At 47.9% G+C, this 20,315-nt stretch overlaps 1 protein-coding gene across 2 annotated transcripts in view; it reads left to right on the plus strand.

Annotated features, from left to right (window-relative positions):
• The window catches only part of LOC106589947 (cAMP and cAMP-inhibited cGMP 3',5'-cyclic phosphodiesterase 10A), a 192,117-nt gene that overhangs the window by 103,182 nt on the left and 68,620 nt on the right, over positions 1-20,315 (plus strand). For both annotated transcript variants that reach the window (XM_045710196.1, XM_045710197.1), the window contains exon 3: positions 2,170-2,201. In XM_045710196.1, coding sequence (XP_045566152.1) covers positions 2,170-2,201 — 32 coding nt within the window. The remainder of the gene's footprint in view (positions 1-2,169; positions 2,202-20,315) is intronic.

Raw genomic sequence — 20,315 nt, forward strand, 5'->3', positions numbered from 1 at the left:
TCAGTGATAGATGAACACTTGATTTAGGCTACATTATAGCATGCTAAGTGTTTCTCATCAGTGATAAATGAACAAACGAATAGATTAGCTATACCACCTCCACTTATTTGCCCAGCCAGAAACCATTTAACCAAATAGCCTATACAGACAGAAATTGAGTGAAACAAAATCACATTGATTGATTATTAAGACCAGACAGTGAATTCACAATCTGTTGGTCATAATAGTATCAATAATATAATAAATATGTATCAAAACGTCCATTAATTATTATTATCAATACACCTAATAATTCACATTTACTGACTATTTTCCTGCTGTAGCAAACTGACTCAAAATAAGGTCCCTCGTGTAGCTCAGTTGGTAAAGCGTGGCGTTTGATACGTCAGGGTTGTGGGTTCGATTTCCATGAGGGGGACCAGTATAAAAATGGACTGTATGCACTCACTACTGTACGTCGCTCTAGATGTGAGCGTCTGCTAAATGACGTAACATTTTAAGATCCTATATAGGTGGAAGATTCTGGTGCTTAAAAAATACTTTTCAATTATGTTGCTATTCTAAACAGCATTGTCTGTCCATAATGTCATTTTCCACATTCAGTATGTTCCCTGCTGTCCCTTCAATGTAAACTCAGCAAAAAAAGAAACATCCTCTCACTGTCTACTGCGTTTATTTTCCGCAAACTTAACATGTGTAAATATTTGTATGAACATAAGATTCAAGATTCAACAACTGAGACATAAACTGAACAAGGTACAGACATGTGACTAACAGAAATGCATTAAGCTGCATTAAGTACTACAGTGCATCTCCTCCTCATGGACTGCACCAGATTTGCCAGTTCTTGCTGTGAGATGTTACCCCACTCTTCCACCAAGGCACCTGAAAGTTTCTGGACATTTCTGGGGGGAATGGCCCTAGCCCTCACCCTCCGATCCAACAGGTCCCAGACGTGCTCAATGGCAGAACACTGATATTCCTGTCTTGCAGGAAATCCCACACAGAACGAGCAGTATGGCTGGTGGCATTGTCATGCTGGAGGGTCATGTCAGGATGAGCCTGCAGGAAGGGTACCACATGAAGGAGGAGGATGTCTTCCCTGTAACACACAGCGTTGAGATTGCCTGCAATGACAACAAACTCAGTCCGATAATGCTGTGACACACCACCCCAGACCATGACGGACCCTCCACCTCCAAATCGATCCCGCTCCAGAGTACAGGTTTCGGTGTAACACTCATTCCTTCGATGATAAATGCGATTCCGACCATCACCCCTGGTGAGACAAAACCGCGACTCGTCAGAAAACAGCACTTTTTGCCAGTCCTATCTGGTCCAGCGACGGTGGGTTTGTGCCCATAGGCAATGTTGTTGCCGGTGATGTCTGGTGAGGACCTACCTTACAACAGGCCTACAAGCCCTCAGTCCAGCCTCTCTCAACCTATTGCGGACAGTCTGAGCACTGATGGAGGGATTGTGCGTTCCTGGTGTAACTCGGGCAGTTGTTGTTGCCATCCTGTACCTGTCCCGCAGGTGTGATGTTCGGATGTACCGATACTGTGCAGGTGTTGTTACACGTGGTCTGCCACTGCGAGGACGATCAGCTGTCCGTCCTGTCTCCCTGTTGCGCTGTCTTAGGCGTCTCACAGTGCGGACATTGCAATTTATTGCCCTGGCCACATCTGCAGTCCTCATGCCTCCTTGCAGCATGCCTAAGGCACGTTCATGCAGATGAGCAGGGACCCTGGGTGTCTTTCGTTCTGTGTTTTTCAGAGTCAGTAGAAAGGCCTCTTTAGTGTCCTAAGTTTTCATAACTGTGACCTTAATTGACATTATTGTTAGCGTCTTAACGACCGTTCCACAGGTGCATGATCATTAATTGTTTATGGTTCATTGAACAAGCACGGGAAACAGTGTTTAAACCCTTTACAGTGAAAATCTGTGAAGTTATTTAGATTTGTACGAATTATCTTTGAAAGACAGGGTCCTGAAAAAGGGACGTTTCTTTTTTTTGTTGCTGAGTTTTGTTGTAATGAGCACATGAACTCTGGAACCATCTCTCCTAGATACCATGTCTCCTAGCTAGTCTCCTTGTTTCCTTTGTCTTGTTTCCTTTGTCTCCTTCTCCACCGCAGTGTAACAGCTTGTTTCACCTTCTTCTTTCAGATGACACGTCATCAGCTAAAGAAGGCAGCAGGGTAAGTGTTACATCCTGTCTGTCTGTGTTTCTATGTCGGTCTATGTGTCTGCGTCTGTCTGTCTCTCTGTCTATGTCTGTGTGTCTGCCTCGGTCTGTCTGTCTGTCTGTCTGTCTGTCTGTCTGTGACTGTTTTAACTTTTTATGTAGCATCCAACTAGACTAATATCCAGATTAAGTGATCTCATTCTATTTAAAGTGCGGTGGTATTGGATTAATAATCCTGTTTAAACAATAAGAACCTTCTCTGTGAAGATTTTAAATAGTTTTGGATCTACTTAGATTAAGACAAAGATGCCTTATTTTAACGTAAAGAAAACGTGTTTTGACTTCCTTTGCTTTGTTTTCAGTTTTTTGGACTTTATTCTTTTTTTGTTGTTAAGAAAATCCCATATACAGTCTGTCTAGAGAGTTGATAAAACATTGATTGAAAGGAACACACTCAATATGGTCTGGAACACAAAAATACACTCAGTTTGGTAAGAACTGCTGTTGATATGAGTGTGAGTGAGTGAGTGAGTGAGTGAGTGAGTGAGTGAGAGAGTGAGAGAGTGAGAGAGTGAGAGAGTGAGAGAGTGAGAGAGTGAGAGAGAGAGAGAGAGAGTCTACATGAACCAGAGCTTAGAGGGTTAGCGAGGGATAGAGAAAATGTTTTTTTTAACTGCAGAGGTGGGAGGGTGCTGCAAGGGGCAAAACAAAACAATTATTGTGTGTCTTTATATGATACGACTTGAGGTATTCATTTAAAAATAACTAGAAGGAAGATTCTAAAATTAACACTAGTTTCCTGCTATCACCAGAGCTTAGAGGGTTAGCGAGTGTCTACATGAACCAGAGCTTAGAGGGTTAGCGAGTGTCTACATGAACCAGAGAGAGAGAGACTATATGAGTGATCATGTCACCAAGTGCTAATAGACGGCACTAAGACGGCACTGGCGTGTATAGGACGGTGTGTGTGACAGTTAGCAGGGTGAGGGAGGACAGGGAATAGAGAAAAAGGGAGAGAGATATTCTTCAACAACGAATTGGCGAGGGCACTAGAACAGTCTGCAGCACCCGGCCTCACCCTACTAAAATCTGATGTCAAATGTCTACTGTTTGCTGATGATCTGGTGCTTCTGTCCCCAACCAAGGAGGGCCTACAGCACCACCTAGATCTTCTGCACAGATTCTGTCAGACCTGGGCCCTAACAGTAAATCTCAGTAAGACAAAAATAATGGTGCTCCAAAAAAGGTTGAGTTGCCAGGACCACAAATACAAAATCCATCTAGACACCGTTGCCCTAGAGCACAAAAAAACTATATATAGTACATTCAGAAAGTATTCAGACCCCTTGACTTTTTCCACATTTTGTTACGTACATTACCCCATAATGACAACGCAAAAACAGGGTTTTCTAAATATTGGCAAATTTATACACTATCGTTAAAAAGTTTGAAGTCACTTAGAAATGTCCTTGTTTTCCATGAAAACATACATGAAATGAGTTGCAAAATGAGTAGGAATTATAGTCAAGACGTTAACAAGGGTAGAAATAATGATTTTTTTTACATTTAAATAATAATTGTGTCCTTCAAACTTTGCTTTCGTCAAAGAATCCTCCATTTGCAGCAATTACAGCCTTGCAGACCTTTGGCATTCTAGGTAATCTGAAGAGATTTCACCCCAATGCTTCCTGAAGCACCTCCCACAAATTGGATTGGCTTGATGGGCACTTCTTACGTACCATACGGTCAAGCTGCTCCCACAACAGCTCAATAGGGTTGAGATCCGGTGACTGTGCTGGCCACTCCATTATAGACAGAATACCAGCTGACTGCTTCTTCCCTAAATAATTCTTGCATAGTTTGGAGCTGTGCTTTGGGTCATTGTCCTGTTGTAGGAGGAAATTGGCTCCAGTTAAGCGCCATCCACAGGGTATGGCATGGCGTTGCAAAATGGAGTGATAGCCTTCCTTCTTCAAGATCCCTTTTACCCTGTACAAATCTCCCACTTTACCACCAAAGCACCCCCAGACCATCACATTGCCTCCACCATGATGACAGATGGCGTCAAGCACTCCTCCAGCATCTTTTCATTTTTTTCTGCGTCTCACGAATGTTCTTCTTTGTGATCCGAACACCTCAAACATAGATTTGTCTGTCCGTAACACTTTTTTCCAATCTTTCTCTGTCCAGTGTCTGTGTTCATTATCCCATCTTAATATTTTATTTTTATTGGCCAGTCTGAGATATGGCTTTTTCTTTGCAACTCTGCCTAGAAGGTCAGCATCCCGGAATCGCCTCTTCACTGTTGACGTTGAGACTGGTGTTTTGCGGGTACTATTTAATGAAGCTGCCAGTTGAGGACTTGTGAGGCGTCTGTTTCTCAATCTAGACACTCTAATGTACTTGTCCTCTTGCTCAGTTGTGCACCGGGGCCTCCCACTCCTCTTTCTATTCTGGTTAGAGACAGTTTGTACTGTTCTGTGAAGGGAGTAGTTCACAGCTTTGTACGAGATCTTCAGTTTCTTGGCAATTTCTCGCATGGAAAAGCCTTAATTGCTCAGAAGAAGAATAGACTGACGAGTTTCAGAAGAAAATGTGTTGTTTCTGGCCATTTTGAGCCTGTAATCGAACCCGCAACTGCTGATTCTCCAGATACTCAACTAGTCTAAAGAAGGCCAGTTTTATTGATTCTTTAGTCAGGACAACAGTTTTCAGCTGTGCTAACATAATTGCAAAAGGGTTTGCTAATGATCAATTAGCGTTTTAAAATGATAAACTTGGATTAGCTAACACAACGTGCCATTGGAACACAGGAGTGATGGTTGCTGATAATGGGCCTCTGTACGACTATGTAGATATTCCATAAAAAATCTGCCGTTTCCAGATACAATAGTCATTTACAACATTAACAATGTCAACACTGTATTTCTGATCAATTTGATGTTATTTTAATGGACAAAAAAATGTGCTTTTCTTTCAAAAGCAAGGACATTTCTAAGTGACCCCAAACTTTTGAATGGTAGTGTATATATATATGATATATGACTATATGAGTGATCATGTCACCAAGTGCTAATAGACGGCACTAAGACGGCACTGGCGTGTATAGGACGGTGTGTGTGACAGTTAGCAGGGTGAGGGAGGGAGCACCCGGCCTCACCCTACTAAAATCTGATGTCAAATGTCTAAAAAAAAATTTGCTTTTCTTTCAAAAGCAAGGACATTTCTAAGTGACCCCAAACTTTTGAATGGTAGTGTATATATATATATATATATATATATATATATATATATATATATATATATATATATTGTGATGGATCCGGGTGGGTTTGGTCAAGACGTTTACATAGATCAGACACGGACAGAGTATGATTAGCTCCTTTTCAAGGGTGTTTATTACATTTTTTTTTTTTTTTTAAGAACAGGTCCCACCCATGAGAACCTCTCCGGGTCTTCCTGTATCCTGTCGGGTAAACTCAACTCCCTCGGTTTAGCTCGGGTAACCGGATCCAACCACATGGAAGTCACCTCACTTCCCCCAGTCCTCTCCTTGTGTGCTGCCCTTCTGGCACATCTGGTGAGCAATCCGCCCTTGATTACTCACCAGCTCCCAATCAGCCCCAATTAGTTCTGTCCGGAGAGCCCGTCGAGACCTGGCACGTCCAGCAGATGGAGCCACCGCCTCGTGATGTATACTCCGTCTGTTACCAGGCCTCGACGAGTCTCCCGCTGGTGGCTGACCTGCTGTACGCCACTATAAGGAAAATCACATTTACATAAGTATTCATACCCTTTGCTCATTACTTTGTTGAAGCACCTTTGGCAGCGATTACAACCTCGAGTCTTCTTGGGTATGACGCTACAATCTTGGCACACCTGTATTTGGGGAGTTTCTCCTTTTCTTATTTTCTTCTCTGCAGATCCTCTCAAGTTCTGCTGGATGGGGAGCGTCGCTGCACAGCTATTTTCAGGTCTCTCCAGAGATGTTAGATCGGGTTCAAGTCCGGGCTCTGGCTGGGCCACTCAAGGACATTCAGACACTTGTCCCAAAGCCACTCCTGCGTTGTCTTGGCTGTGTGCTTAGGGTCGTTGTCCTGTTGGAAGGTGAACCTTTGCCTCAGTCTGAGGTCCTGAACGCTCTGGAGCAGGTTTTCATCAAGGGATCTCTCTGTACTTTTCTCCATTCATCTTTCTCTCGATCCTGACTAGTCTCTTAGTCCCTGTCACTGAAAGACATCCCCACGGCATGATGCTGCCAACACCATTCTTCACTGTAGGGATGGTGCCTGGTTTCCTCCAGACGTGACGCTTGGCATTCAGGCCAAATAGTTCAATCTTGGTTTCTTCAGACCAGAGAATCTTGTTTCTCATGGTCTGTGAGTCCTTTGGCGCCTTTTGGAAAACTCCAAGCGGGCTGTTGTGCCTTTTACTGAGTGGCTTCCATCTGTCCACTCTACCATAAAGGCCTGATTGGTGGAGTGCTGCAGAGGTTGTTGTCCTTCTTGAAGGTTCTCCCATCTCCACAGAGGAACTCTGGATCTCTGTCAGAGTGACCATCGGGTTCTTGGTCACCTCCCTGACCAAGTCCCTTGTCCCCCGGTTCCAAACTACTTCCATTTAAGAATGATGGAGGCCACTGTGTTATTGGGGACCTTCAATGCTGCAGAAATGTTTTGGTACCCTTCCCCAGATCTGTGCCTTGACACCATCCTGTCTCTGAGCTCTACGGACCATTCCTTCAACCTCATGGCTTGGTTTTTGCTCTGACATGCACTGTCAACTGTGGGACCTTATATAGACAGGTGTGTGTCTTTACAAATCATGTCAAATCAGTTGAATTTACCACAGGTGGACTCCAATGAAGTTGTAGAAACATCTCAAGGATAATCAATGGAAACAGAATGCACCTGAGCTCAATGTTGAGTCTCAAAGCAAAGGGTCTGAATACTTATGTAAATAAGTTATTTCTGTTTATTATGTTTAATAACTTTGCAAACATTTCTAAAAACATGTTTTTGCTTTGTCTTTATGGGGTATTGTGTGTAGAATGATGAGGAAATGTTTTTATTTAATCAATTTTAGAATAAGGTTGTACCGTAACAAAATGTGGAATAGTCAAGGGGTCTGAATACTTTCCGAATGCCCTGTACCTCGGCCTAAACATCAGCACCACAGGTGACTTCCACAAAGCTGTGAACGATCTGAGAGACAAGGCAAGAAGGGCATTCTATGTCATCAAAAGGAACATCAAATTCGACACACCAATTAGGATCTAGCTAAACATTGAATCAGTTATAGAACCCATTGTCCTTTATTGTTGTGAGGTCTGGGGTCCGCTCACCAACCAATAATTCACAAAATGGGACAAACATCAAATTGAGACTCTGCATGCAGAATTCAGCAAAAATATCCTCTGTGTAAAATGTAAAACACCAAATAATGCATGCAGAGCAGAATTACGCCGATATCTGGTAATTATCAAAATCCAGAAAAGAGCCGTTAAATTCTACAACCACCTAAAAGGAAGCGATTCCCAAACCTTCCATTACAAAGCCATCACCTACAGAGAGATTAGCCTGGAGAAGAGTCCCCTAAGCAAGCTGGTCCTGGGGCTCTGTTCACAAACACAAACAGACCCCACAGAGTCCCAGGACAGCAACACACATTGGAAAGAATTAACAAAAAAACTGAGCAAACTAGAATGCTATTTGTCCCTAAACAGAGAGACACAGTGGCAGAATACCTGACCACTGAGACTGACCCAAAATGAAGGAAAGATTTGACTATGTACAGACTCATTGAGCATAGCCTTGCTATTGAGAGAGGCTGCCATAGGCAGACCTGGCTCTTAAGAGAAGACAGGCTATGTGCACACTGCCCACAAAATGAGGTGGAAACTGAGCTGCACTTCCTAACCTCCTGCCAAATGTATGACCATATTAAAAGACACATATTTCCCTCAGATTATACAGACCCACAAAGAATTTGAAAACAAATGATAAACACCAATCGATCTATTGGGTGAAATTTCACAGTGTGCCATCACAGCAGCAAGATTTGTGACCTGTTGTCATCAAGAAAAGGGCAACCAGTGAAGAACAAACACCATTGTAAATACAACCCATATTTATGTATATTTATTTTCCCTTTTGTACTTTAACTATTTGCACATCATTACAACACTGTATATATACATAATATGACATTTGAAAAGTCTATTCCTTTGGAACTTCTGTGAGTGTAATGTTTACTGTTCATTTTTTTATTGATATTTCACTTTTGTTTATTTTCTATTTCACTTCTTTTCCCATGCCAATAAAGCCTTTTGTATTGAATTGAATTGATATTTTGAAAGGTTAAGTTAATAAAGCTACCAAGCTTAACTAGGAGAGAACAGACCCGGCATAAACTTCAATGTGCAGCGAGGTGTGAAGTGAGATGTGTGAAAGCCCTTTGAGTCCAACAATGGCAGCAGAGTTTCACAGCCTCCCCCACCTAAATACAGAGGCCTCTTTGGCCTCAGAGGTCATCACAGTACAGTACCCCTTGGTTGGTTGGTTGATGTAAAAACCAAAAAGAGAAGGCACGGAAAGAGTACAAAACGATGCTCCTCAATCTACAGATACCTGGCACAGTGCTATATTAACCAGACCATCCCCTGGCATGGCACAGTGCTATATTAACCAGACCATCCCCTGGCACAGTGCTATATTAACACAGACCATCCCCTGGCATGACACAGTGCTATATTAACCAGACCATCCCCTGGCATGGCACAGTGCTATATTAACCAGACCATCCCCTGGCATGGCACAGTGCTATATTAACCAGACCATCCCCTGGCACAGTGCTATATTAACACAGACCATCCCCTGGCATGGCACAGTGCTATATTAACCAGACCATCCCCTGGCATGGCACAGTGCTATATTAACCAGACCATCCCCTGGCACAGTGCTATATTAACCAGACCATCCCCTGGCATGGCACAGTGCTATATTAACCAGACCATCCCCTGGCACAGTGCTATATTAACCAGACCATCCCCTGGCATGGCACAGTGCTATATTAACCAGACCCTCCCCTGGCACAGTGCTATATTAACCAGACCATCCCCTGGCATGCAGTGCTATATTAACCAGACCATCCCCTGGCATGCCAGTGCTATATTAACCAGACCATCCCCTGGCATGGCACAGTGCTATATTAACCAGACCATCCCCTGGCACCAGTGCTATATTAACCAGACCATCCCCTGGCATGGCACAGTGCTATATTATCCCGACCATCCCCTGGCATGGCACGGGGCTATATTAACCAGACCATCCCCTGGCATGGCACAGTGCTATATTAACCAGACCATCCCCTGGCATGGCACAGTGCTATATTAACCAGACCATCCCCTGGCATGGCACAGTGCTACATTGACCAGACCATCCCCTGGCATGGCACAGTGCTATATTAACCAGACCATCCCCTGGCACAGTGCTATATTAACCAGACCATCCCCTGGCATGGCACAGTGCTATATTAACCAGACCATCCCCTGGCACAGTGCTATATTAACCAGACCATCCCCTGGCACAGTGCTATATTAACCAGACCATCCCCTGGCATGGCACAGTGCTATATTAACCAGACCATCCCCTGGCATGGCACAGTGCTATATTAACCAGACCATCCCCTGGCACAGTGCTATATTAACCAGACCATCCCCTGGCATGGCACAGTGCTATATTAACCAGACCATCCCCTGGCATGGCACAGTGCTATATTAACCAGACCATCCCCTGGCACAGTGCTATATTAACCAGACCCTCCCCTGGCACAGTGCTATATTAACCAGACCATCCCCTGGCACAGTGCTATATTAACCAGACCATCCCCTGGCACAGTGCTATATTAACCAGACCATCCCCTGGCATGGCACAGTGCTATATTAACCAGACCATCCCCTGGCACAGTGCTATATTAACCAGACCATCCCCTGGCATGGCACAGTGCTATATTAACCAGACCATCCCCTGGCATGGCACAGTGCTATATTAACCAGACCATCCCCTGGCATGGCACAGTGCTATATTAACCAGACCATCCCCTGGCATGGCACAGTGCTATATTAACCAGACCATCCCCTGGCATGGCACAGTGCTATATTAACCAGACCATCCCCTGGCATGGCACAGTGCTATATTAACCAGACCATCCCCTGGCACAGTGCTATATTAACCAGACCATCCCCTGGCATGGCACAGTGCTATATTAACCAGACCATCCCCTGGCACAGTGCTATATTAACCAGACCATCCCCTGGCACAGTGCTATATTAACCAGACCATCCCCTGGCATGGCACAGTGCTATATTAACCAGACCATCCCCTGGCATGGCACAGTGCTATATTAACCAGACCATCCCCTGGCATGACACAGTGCTATATTAACCAGACCATCCCCTGGCATCACAGTGCTATATTAACCAGACCATCCCCTGGCATGGCACAGTGCTATATTAACCAGACCATCCCCTGGCATGCCAGTGCTATATTAACCAGACCATCCCCTGGCATGGCACAGTGCTATATTAACCAGACCATCCCCTGGCATGGCACAGTGCTATATTAACCAGACCATCCCCTGGCATGGCACAGTGCTATATTAACCAGACCATCCCCTGGCACAGTGCTATATTAACCAGACCATCCCCTGGCATGGCACAGTGCTATATTAACCAGACCATCCCCTGGCACAGTGCTATATTAACCAGACCATCCCCTGGCACAGTGCTATATTAACCAGACCATCCCCTGGCATGGCACAGTGCTATATTAACCAGACCATCCCCTGGCATGACACAGTGCTATATTAACCAGACCATCCCCTGGCATGACCAGTGCTATATTAACCAGACCATCCCCTGGCATGGCACAGTGCTATATTAACCAGACCATCCCCTGGCATGGCACAGTGCTATATTAACCAGACCATCGCCTGGCATGGCACAGTGCTATATTAACCAGACCATCCCCTGGCAACACAGTGCTATATTAACCAGACCATCCCCTGGCATGACACAGTGCTATATTAACCAGACCATCCCCTGGCACAGTGCTATATTAACCAGAACATCCCCTGACATGGCACAGTGCTATATTAACCAGACCATCCCCTGACATGGCACAGTGCTATATTAACCAGACCATCCCCTGGCATGACACAGTGCTATATTAACCAGACCATCCCCTGGCACAGTGCTATATTAACCAGACCATCCCCTGGCATGGCACAGTGCTATATTAACCAGACCATCGCCTGGCATGGCACAGTGCTATATTAACCAGACCATCCCCTGGCATGACACAGTGCTATATTAACCAGACCATCGCCTGGCATGGCACAGTGCTATATTAACCAGACCATCCCCTGGCATGACACAGTGCTATATTAACCAGACCATCCCCTGGCATGACACAGTGCTATATTAACCAGACCATCCCCTGGCATGGCACAGTGCTATATTAACCAGACCATCCCCTGGCACAGTGCTATATTAACCAGACCATCCCCTGGCACAGTGCTATATTAACCAGACCATCCCCTGGCATGGCACAGTGCTATATTAACCAGACCATCCCCTGGCACAGTGCTATATTAACCAGACCATCCCCTGGCATGACACAGTGCTATATTAACCAGACCATCCCCTGGCATGGCACAGTGCTATATTAACCAGACCATCCCCTGGCATGGCACAGTGCTATATTAACCAGACCATCCCCTGGCACAGTGCTATATTAACCAGACCATCCCCTGGCACAGTGCTATATTAACCAGACCATCCCCTGGCATGGCACAGTGCTATATTAACCAGACCATCCCCTGGCACAGTGCTATATTAACCAGACCATCCCCTGGCATGGCACAGTGCTATATTAACCAGACCATCCCCTGGCATGGCACAGTGCTATATTAACCAGACCATCCCCTGGCATGACACAGTGCTATATTAACCAGACCATCCCCTGGCATGACACAGTGCTATATTAACCAGACCATCCCCTGGCATGGCACAGTGCTATATTAACCAGACCATCCCCTGGCACAGTGCTATATTAACCAGACCATCCCCTGGCACAGTGCTATATTAACCAGACCATCCCCTGGCATGGCACAGTGCTATATTAACCAGACCATCCCCTGGCACAGTGCTATATTAACCAGACCATCCCCTGGCATGACACAGTGCTATATTAACCAGACCATCCCCTGGCATGGCACAGTGCTATATTAACCAGACCATCCCCTGGCATGGCACAGTGCTATATTAACCAGACCATCCCCTGGCATGGCACAGTGCTATATTAACCAGACCATCCCCTGGCATGGCACAGTGCTATATTAACCAGACCATCCCCTGGCATGGCACAGTGCTATATTAACCAGACCATCCCCTGGCATGGCACAGTGCTATATTAACCAGACCATCCCCTGGCATGGCACAGTGCTATATTAACCAGACCATCCCCTGGCATCAGTGCTATATTAACCAGACCATCCCCTGACACAGTGCTATATTAACCAGACCATCCCCTGGCATGGCACAGTGCTATATTAACCAGACCATCCCCTGGCATGACACAGTGCTACATTGACCAGACCATCCCCTGGCATGGCACAGTGCTATATTAACCAGACCATCCCCTGGCACAGAGTGCTATATTAACCAGACCATCCCCTGGCACAGTGCTATATTAACCAGACCATCCCCTGGCACAGTGCTATATTAACCAGACCATCCCCTGGCACAGTGCTATATTAACCAGACCATCCCCTGGCATGGCACAGTGCTATATTAACCAGACCATCCCCTGGCATGGCACAGTGCTATATTAACCAGACCATCCCCTGGAATGGCACAGTGCTATATTAACCAGACCATCCCCTGGCACAGTGCTATATTAACCAGACCATCCCCTGGCATGGCACAGTGCTATATTAACCAGACCCTCCCCTGGCACAGTGCTATATTAACCAGACCATCCCCTGGCATGGCACAGTGCTATATTAACCAGACCATCCCCTGGCACAGTGCTATATTAACCAGACCATCCCCTGGCATGACACAGTGCTATATTAACACAGACCATCCCCTGGCATGGCACAGTGCTATATTAACCAGACCATCCCCTGGCATGGCACAGTGCTATATTAACCAGACCATCCCCTGGCACAGTGCTATATTAACCAGACCATCCCCTGGCACAGTGCTATATTAACCAGACCATCCCATGGCACAGTGCTATATTAACCAGACCATCCCCTGGCACAGTGCTATATTAACCAGACCATCCCCTGGCATGGCACAGCGCTATATTAACCAGACCATCCCCTGGCACAGTGCTATATTAACACAGACCATCCCCTAGCATGACACAGTGCTATATTAACCAGACCATCCCCTGGCATGACACAGTGCTATATTAACCAGGCCATCCCCTGGCATGACATAGTGCTATATTAACCAGACCATCCCCTGGCATGGCACAATGCTATATTAACCAGACCATCCCCTGGCATGACACAGTGCTATATTAACCAGACCATCCCCTGGCAGCACAGTGCTATATTAACCAGACCATCCCCTGGCATGACACAGTGCTATATTAACCAGACCATCCCCTGGCATGGCACAGTGCTATATTAACCAGACCATCCCCTGGCATGACACAGTGCTATATTAACCAGACCATCCCCTGGCACAGTGCTATATTAACCAGACCATCCCCTGGCATGGCACAGTGCTATATTAACCAGACCACCCCCTGGCATGACACAGTGCTATATTAACCAGACCATCCCCTGGCATGACACAGTGCTATATTAACCAGACCATCCCCTGGCACAGTGCTATATTAACCAGACCATCCCCTGGCATGGCACAGTGCTATATTAACCAGACCATCCCCTGGCACAGTGCTATATTAACCAGACCATCCCCTGGCACAGTGCTATATTAACCAGACCATCCCCTGGCACGACACAGTGCTATATTAACCAGACCATCCCCTGGCACAGTGCTATATTAACCAGACCATCCCCTGGCACAGTGCTATATTAACCAGACCATCCCCTGGCACAGTGCTATATTAACCAGACCATCCCCTGGCATGGCACAGTGCTATATTAACACAGACCATCCCCTGGCATACAGTGCTATATTAACACAGACCATCCCCTGGCATGGCACAGTGCTATATTAACACAGACCATCCCCTGGCACAGTGCTATATTAACACACTACCGCTCTGTTGGGGGGGTGGGGGGGGTGGTAGTAATGGGGGGAAACTCAGGATACTAGACAACCAGGACTGAGACAGCCAATGTCAACCTGTACTGGGAATGGTCATGCCAGGGGATGGTCTGAAACAGTATTGGTGTACAGGGCAACCCCAAACCATTCAGCTGGACTATCACAGAATCAAAGAGGGTGTACAGCAGGAGAGTCTCTCTCTCCTGGTGACGACTCCCCGAGCCAGAGGGTATCAGACCACACCCCTTTCATAAAAAGCCCCACAGGCAAGCAGCCAATCAGAGGGTCATCCAGCTGGAAGTAAGGCAGGTGGAGCTCGAACAACGTGTCACCATACTCCAGTCAACAGTCCAGCACAACAACACCCCCTCAACCAGACCCAGACAACAGTCCAGCACAACAACACACCCTTAACCAGACCCAGACAACAGTCCACCCCCCCTTAACCAGACCCAGTCAACAGTCCAGCACAACAACACCCCTTAACCAGACCCAGACAACAGTCCAGCACAACAACACACCCTCAACCAGACCCAGACAACAGTCCAGCACAACAACACCCCCTCAACCAGACCCAGTCAACAGTCCAGTACAACAACACTCCCTTAACCAGACCCAGTCAACAGTCCAGCACAACAACACCCCCTTAACCAGACCCAGTCAACAGTCCAGCACAACAACACCCCCTTAACCAGACCCAGACAACAGTCCAGCACAACAACACTCCCTTAACCAGACCCAGACAACAGTCCAGCACAACAACACCCCCTCAACCAGACCCAGTCAACAGTCCAGTACAACAACACTCCCTTAACCAGACCCAGTCAACAGTCCAGCACAACAACACCCCCTTAACCAGACCCAGACAACACCCCCTCAACCAGACCCAGACAACACCCCCTCAACCAGACCCAGACAACAGTCCAGCACAACAACACCCCCTTAACCAGACCCAGACAACAGTCCAGCACAACAACACTCCCTCAACCAGACCCAGACAACAGTCCAGCACAACAACACCCCTTCACCAGACCCAGTCAACAGTCCAGCACAACAACACCCCCTTAACCAGACCCAGTCAACAGTCCAGCACAACAACACCCCCTTAACCAGACCCAGACAACAGTCCAGCACAACAACACCCCCTCAACCAGACCCAGACAACACCCCCTCAACCAGACCCAGACAACAGTCCAGCACAACAACACCCCCTTAACCAGACCCAGACAACAGTCCAGCACAACAACACCCCCTTAACCAGACCCAGACAACAGTCCAGCACAACAACACCCCCTTAACCAGACCCAGACAACAGTCCAGCACAACAACACCCCCTCAACCAGACCCAGACAACAGTCCAGCACAACAACACCCCCTTAACCAGACCCAGACAACAGTCCAGCACAACAACACCCCCTTAACCAGACCCAGTCAACAGTCCAGCACAACAACACCCCCTCAACCAGACCCAGACAACAGTCCAGCACAACAACACCCCCTTAACCAGACCCAGACAACAGTCCAGCACAACAACACTCTCTTAACCAGACCCAGACAACAGTCCAGCACAACAACACCCCCTTAACCAGACCCAGACAACAGTCCAGCACAACAACACCCCCTTAACCAGACCCAGACAACAGTCCAGCACAACAACACCCCTTAACCAGACCCAGACAACAGTCCAGCACAACAACACCCCCTCAACCAGACCCAGACAACAGACCAGCACAACAACACCCCTTAACCAGACCCAGACAACAGACCAGCACAACAACACTCCCTTAACCAGACCCAGACAACAGTCCAGCACAACAACACCCCCTTAACCAGACCCAGACAACAGTCCAGCACAACAACACCCCCTTAACCAGACCCAGACAACAGACCAGCACAACAACACTCCCTTAACCAGACCCAGACAACAGACCAGCACAACAACACTCCCTTAACCAGACCCAGACAACAGTCCAGCACAACAACACCCCTTAACCAGACCCAGACAACAGTCCAGCACAACAACACCCCTTAACCAGACCCAGACAACAGTCCAGCACAACAACACCCCTTAACCAGACCCAGACAACAGTCCAGCACAACAACACACCCTCAACCAGACCCAGACAACAGTCCAGCACAACAACACCCCCTTAACCAGACCCAGTCAACAGTCCAGCACAACACCCCCTTAACCAGACCCAGACAACAGTCCAGCACAACAACACCCCCCTTAACCAGACCCAGACAACAGTCCAGCACAACAACACCCCCTTAACCAGACCCAGACAACAGTCCAGCACAACAACACCCCCTTAACCAGACCCAGACAACAGTCCAGCACAACAACACCCCTTAACCAGACCCAGACAACAGTCCAGCACAACAACACCCCTTAACCAGACCCAGACAACAGTCCAGCACAACAACACCCCCTCAACCAGACCCAGACAACAGTCCAGCACAACAACACCCCCTTAACCAGACCCAGACAACAGTCCAGCACAACAACACCCCCTTAACCAGACCCAGACAACAGTCCAGCACAACAACACCCCCTTAACCAGACCCAGACAACAGTCCAGCACAACAACACCCCCTTAACCAGACCCAGACAACAGTCCAGCACAACAACACCCCCTTAACCAGACCCAGACAACAGTCCAGCACAACAACACCCCCTTAACCAGACCCAGACAACAGTCCAGCACAACAACACCCCCTTAACCAGACCCAGACAACAGTCCAGCACAACAACACCCCCTTAACCAGACCCAGACAACAGTCCAGCACAACAACACCCCCTTAACCAGACCCAGACAACAGTCCAGCACAACAACACCCCCTTAACCAGACCCAGACAACAGTCCAGCACAACAACACCGCCTTAACCAGACCCAGACAACAGTCCAGCACAACAACACCCCCTGAACCAGACCCAGACAACAGTCCAGCACAACAACACCCCCTGAACCAGACCCAGTCAACAGTCCAGCACAACAACACCCCCTTAACCAGACCCAGACAACAGTCCAGCACAACAACACCCCCTTAACCAGACCCAGACAACAGTCCAGCACAACAACACCCCCTCAACCAGACCCAGACAACACCCCCTCAACCAGACCCAGACAACAGTCCAGCACAACAACACTCCCCTCAACCAGACCCAGACAACAGTCCAGCACAACAACACCCCCTCAACCAGACCCAGACAACACCCCCTCAACCAGACCCAGACAACAGTCCAGCACAACAACACCCCCTTAACCAGACCCAGACAACAGTCCAGCACAACAACACCCCCTTAACCAGACCCAGAGAGCTGGAGGGGGAGTGAGACATGCTTGCATTCTGGACTCTTGCGTCAACAGGAGAAAGACGAGGAGCAGAAAGAGGCCCAGAGGCAGGAGAAGATGAGAGGCCACCCCAGCAGAGAAGCTAGCAGAACAACCCCATGAGAGAGCGGGCCACCCCAGCAGAGAAGCTAGCAGAACAACCCCATGAGAGAGCGGGCCACCCCAGCAGAGAAGCTAGCAGAACAACCCCATGAGAGAGCTGGCCACCCCAGCAGAGAAGCTAGCAGAACAACCCCATGAGAGAGCGGGCCACCCCAGCAGAGAAGCTAGCAGAACAACCCCATGAGAGAGCTGGCCACCCCAGCAGAGAAGCTAGCAGAACAACCCCATGAGAGAGCTGGCCACCCCAGCAGAGAAGCTAGCAGAACAACCCCATGAGAGAGCGGGCCACCCCAGCAGAGAAGCTAGCAGAACAACCCCATGAGAGAGCTGGCCACCCCAGCAGAGAAGCTAGCAGAACAACCCCATGAGAGAGCTGGCCACCCCAGCAGAGAAGCTAGCAGAACAACCCCATGAGAGAGCGGGCCACCCCAGCAGAGAAGCTAGCAGAACAACCCCATGAGAGAGCGGGCCACCCCAGCAGAGAAGCTAGCAGAACAACCCCATGAGAGAGCTGGCCACCCCAGCAGAGAAGCTAGCAGAACAACCCCATGAGAGAGCTGGCCACCCCAGCAGAGAAGCTAGCAGAACAACCCCATGAGAGAGCGGGCCACCCCAGCAGAGAAGCTAGCAGAACAACCCCATGAGAGAGCTGGCCACCCCAGCAGAGAAGCTAGCAGAACATCCCATGACCCTGACCACAGCCTCAACATCACCCCAGCCCCTCCTAGAACCCATCCTGTCAAACCCGACCCACACCCACTGAAGACACAAAAAAAAGCCACAGATTGTACTCCTTATGTACTCAAACAGGAAATACATACAAGAAAATGCATTGTTCCCCAAACACACAGTGGCTAAACTCTGGTGTCTCGCAAACACACAGTGGCTAAACTCTGCTGTCCAAACACACAGTGGCTAAACTCTGGTGTCCAAACACACAGTGGCTAAACTCTGGTGTCTCGCAAACACACAGTGGCTAAACTCTGGTGTCCAAACACACAGTGGCTAAACTCTGGTGTCCAAACACACAGTGGCTAAACTCTGGTGTCCAAACACACAGTGGCTAAACTCTGGTGCCCAAACACACAGTGGCTAAACTCTGGTGTCTCGCAAACACACAGTGGCTAAACTCTGGTGTCCAAACACACAGAGGCTAAACTCTGGTGTCCAAACACACAGAGGCTAAACTCTGGTGTCCAAACACACAGTGGCTAAACTCTGGTGTCCAAACACACAGTGGCTAAACTCTGGTGTCCAAACACACAGTGGCTAAACTCTGGTGTCCAAACACACAGTGGCTAAACTCTGGTGTCCAAACACACAGTGGCTAAACTCTGGTGTCCAAACAAACACACAGTGGCTAAACTCTAGTGTCCAAACACACAGTGGCTAAACTCTGGTGTCCAAACACACAGTGGCTAAACTCTGGTGTCCAAACACACAGTGGCTAAACTCTTGTGCCCAAACACACAGTGGCTAAACTCTGGTGCCCAAACACACAGTGGCTAAACTCTGGTGCCCAAACACACAGTGGCTAAACTCTGGTGCCCAAACACACAGTGGCTAAACTCTGGTGTCCAAACACACAGTGGCTAAACTCTGGTGCCCAAACACACAGTGGCTAAACTCTGGTGTCCAAACACACAGTGGCTAAACTCTGGTGTCCAAACACACAGTGGCTAAACTCTGGTGTCTCGCAAACACACAGTGGCTAAACTCTGGTGTCCAAACACACAGTGGCTAAACTCTGGTGTCCAAACACAGTGGCTAAACTCTGGTGTCTCGCAAACACACAGTGGCTAAACTCTGGTGTCCAAACACACAGTGGCTAAACTCTGGTGTCCAAACACAGTGGCTAAACTCTGGTGCACCAAGACCTGCTCTCTGAGGACCAACTAGGGTCACCTAGCCACATAATAATACACACAGGCACAAATGACCTGAGGCCACAGCACTCAAGGGAGTGACTGAAAAAGCTTCTTCCATTTTCCCCAACTCACAAGTGGGGAAATGTCTACTCTGATTGCACAAAAATATTTCCACCCTGCTATGACACAGTGGGTAAACGTAAGCATTTCCATTGACTGTGTCTCAAAACCTAATGTCTACCTGGCCCACCACTCCACCCTGGACTTGAACAGCCTTTATGACCAGGTCCACCTCTACAAGGCCGCAGTCCCCACCTTCGCCAGCATCCCTAAAGGACATCACCCTCAACCGCATACCCAACACATTACACAGGAGCAACAGAGCAACGGACACACAGCCCAGACCTTCGTGACCTGCGTAACATACACCAAACCTGGAGGTGACAGCATTCCCTCCCCCATATGCCACCCTCGACACAACAACTCCTGAA

This window comes from Salmo salar, chromosome ssa28 (assembly GCF_905237065.1).
Source record: "Salmo salar chromosome ssa28, Ssal_v3.1, whole genome shotgun sequence".
Taxonomy (NCBI): domain Eukaryota; kingdom Metazoa; phylum Chordata; class Actinopteri; order Salmoniformes; family Salmonidae; genus Salmo; species Salmo salar.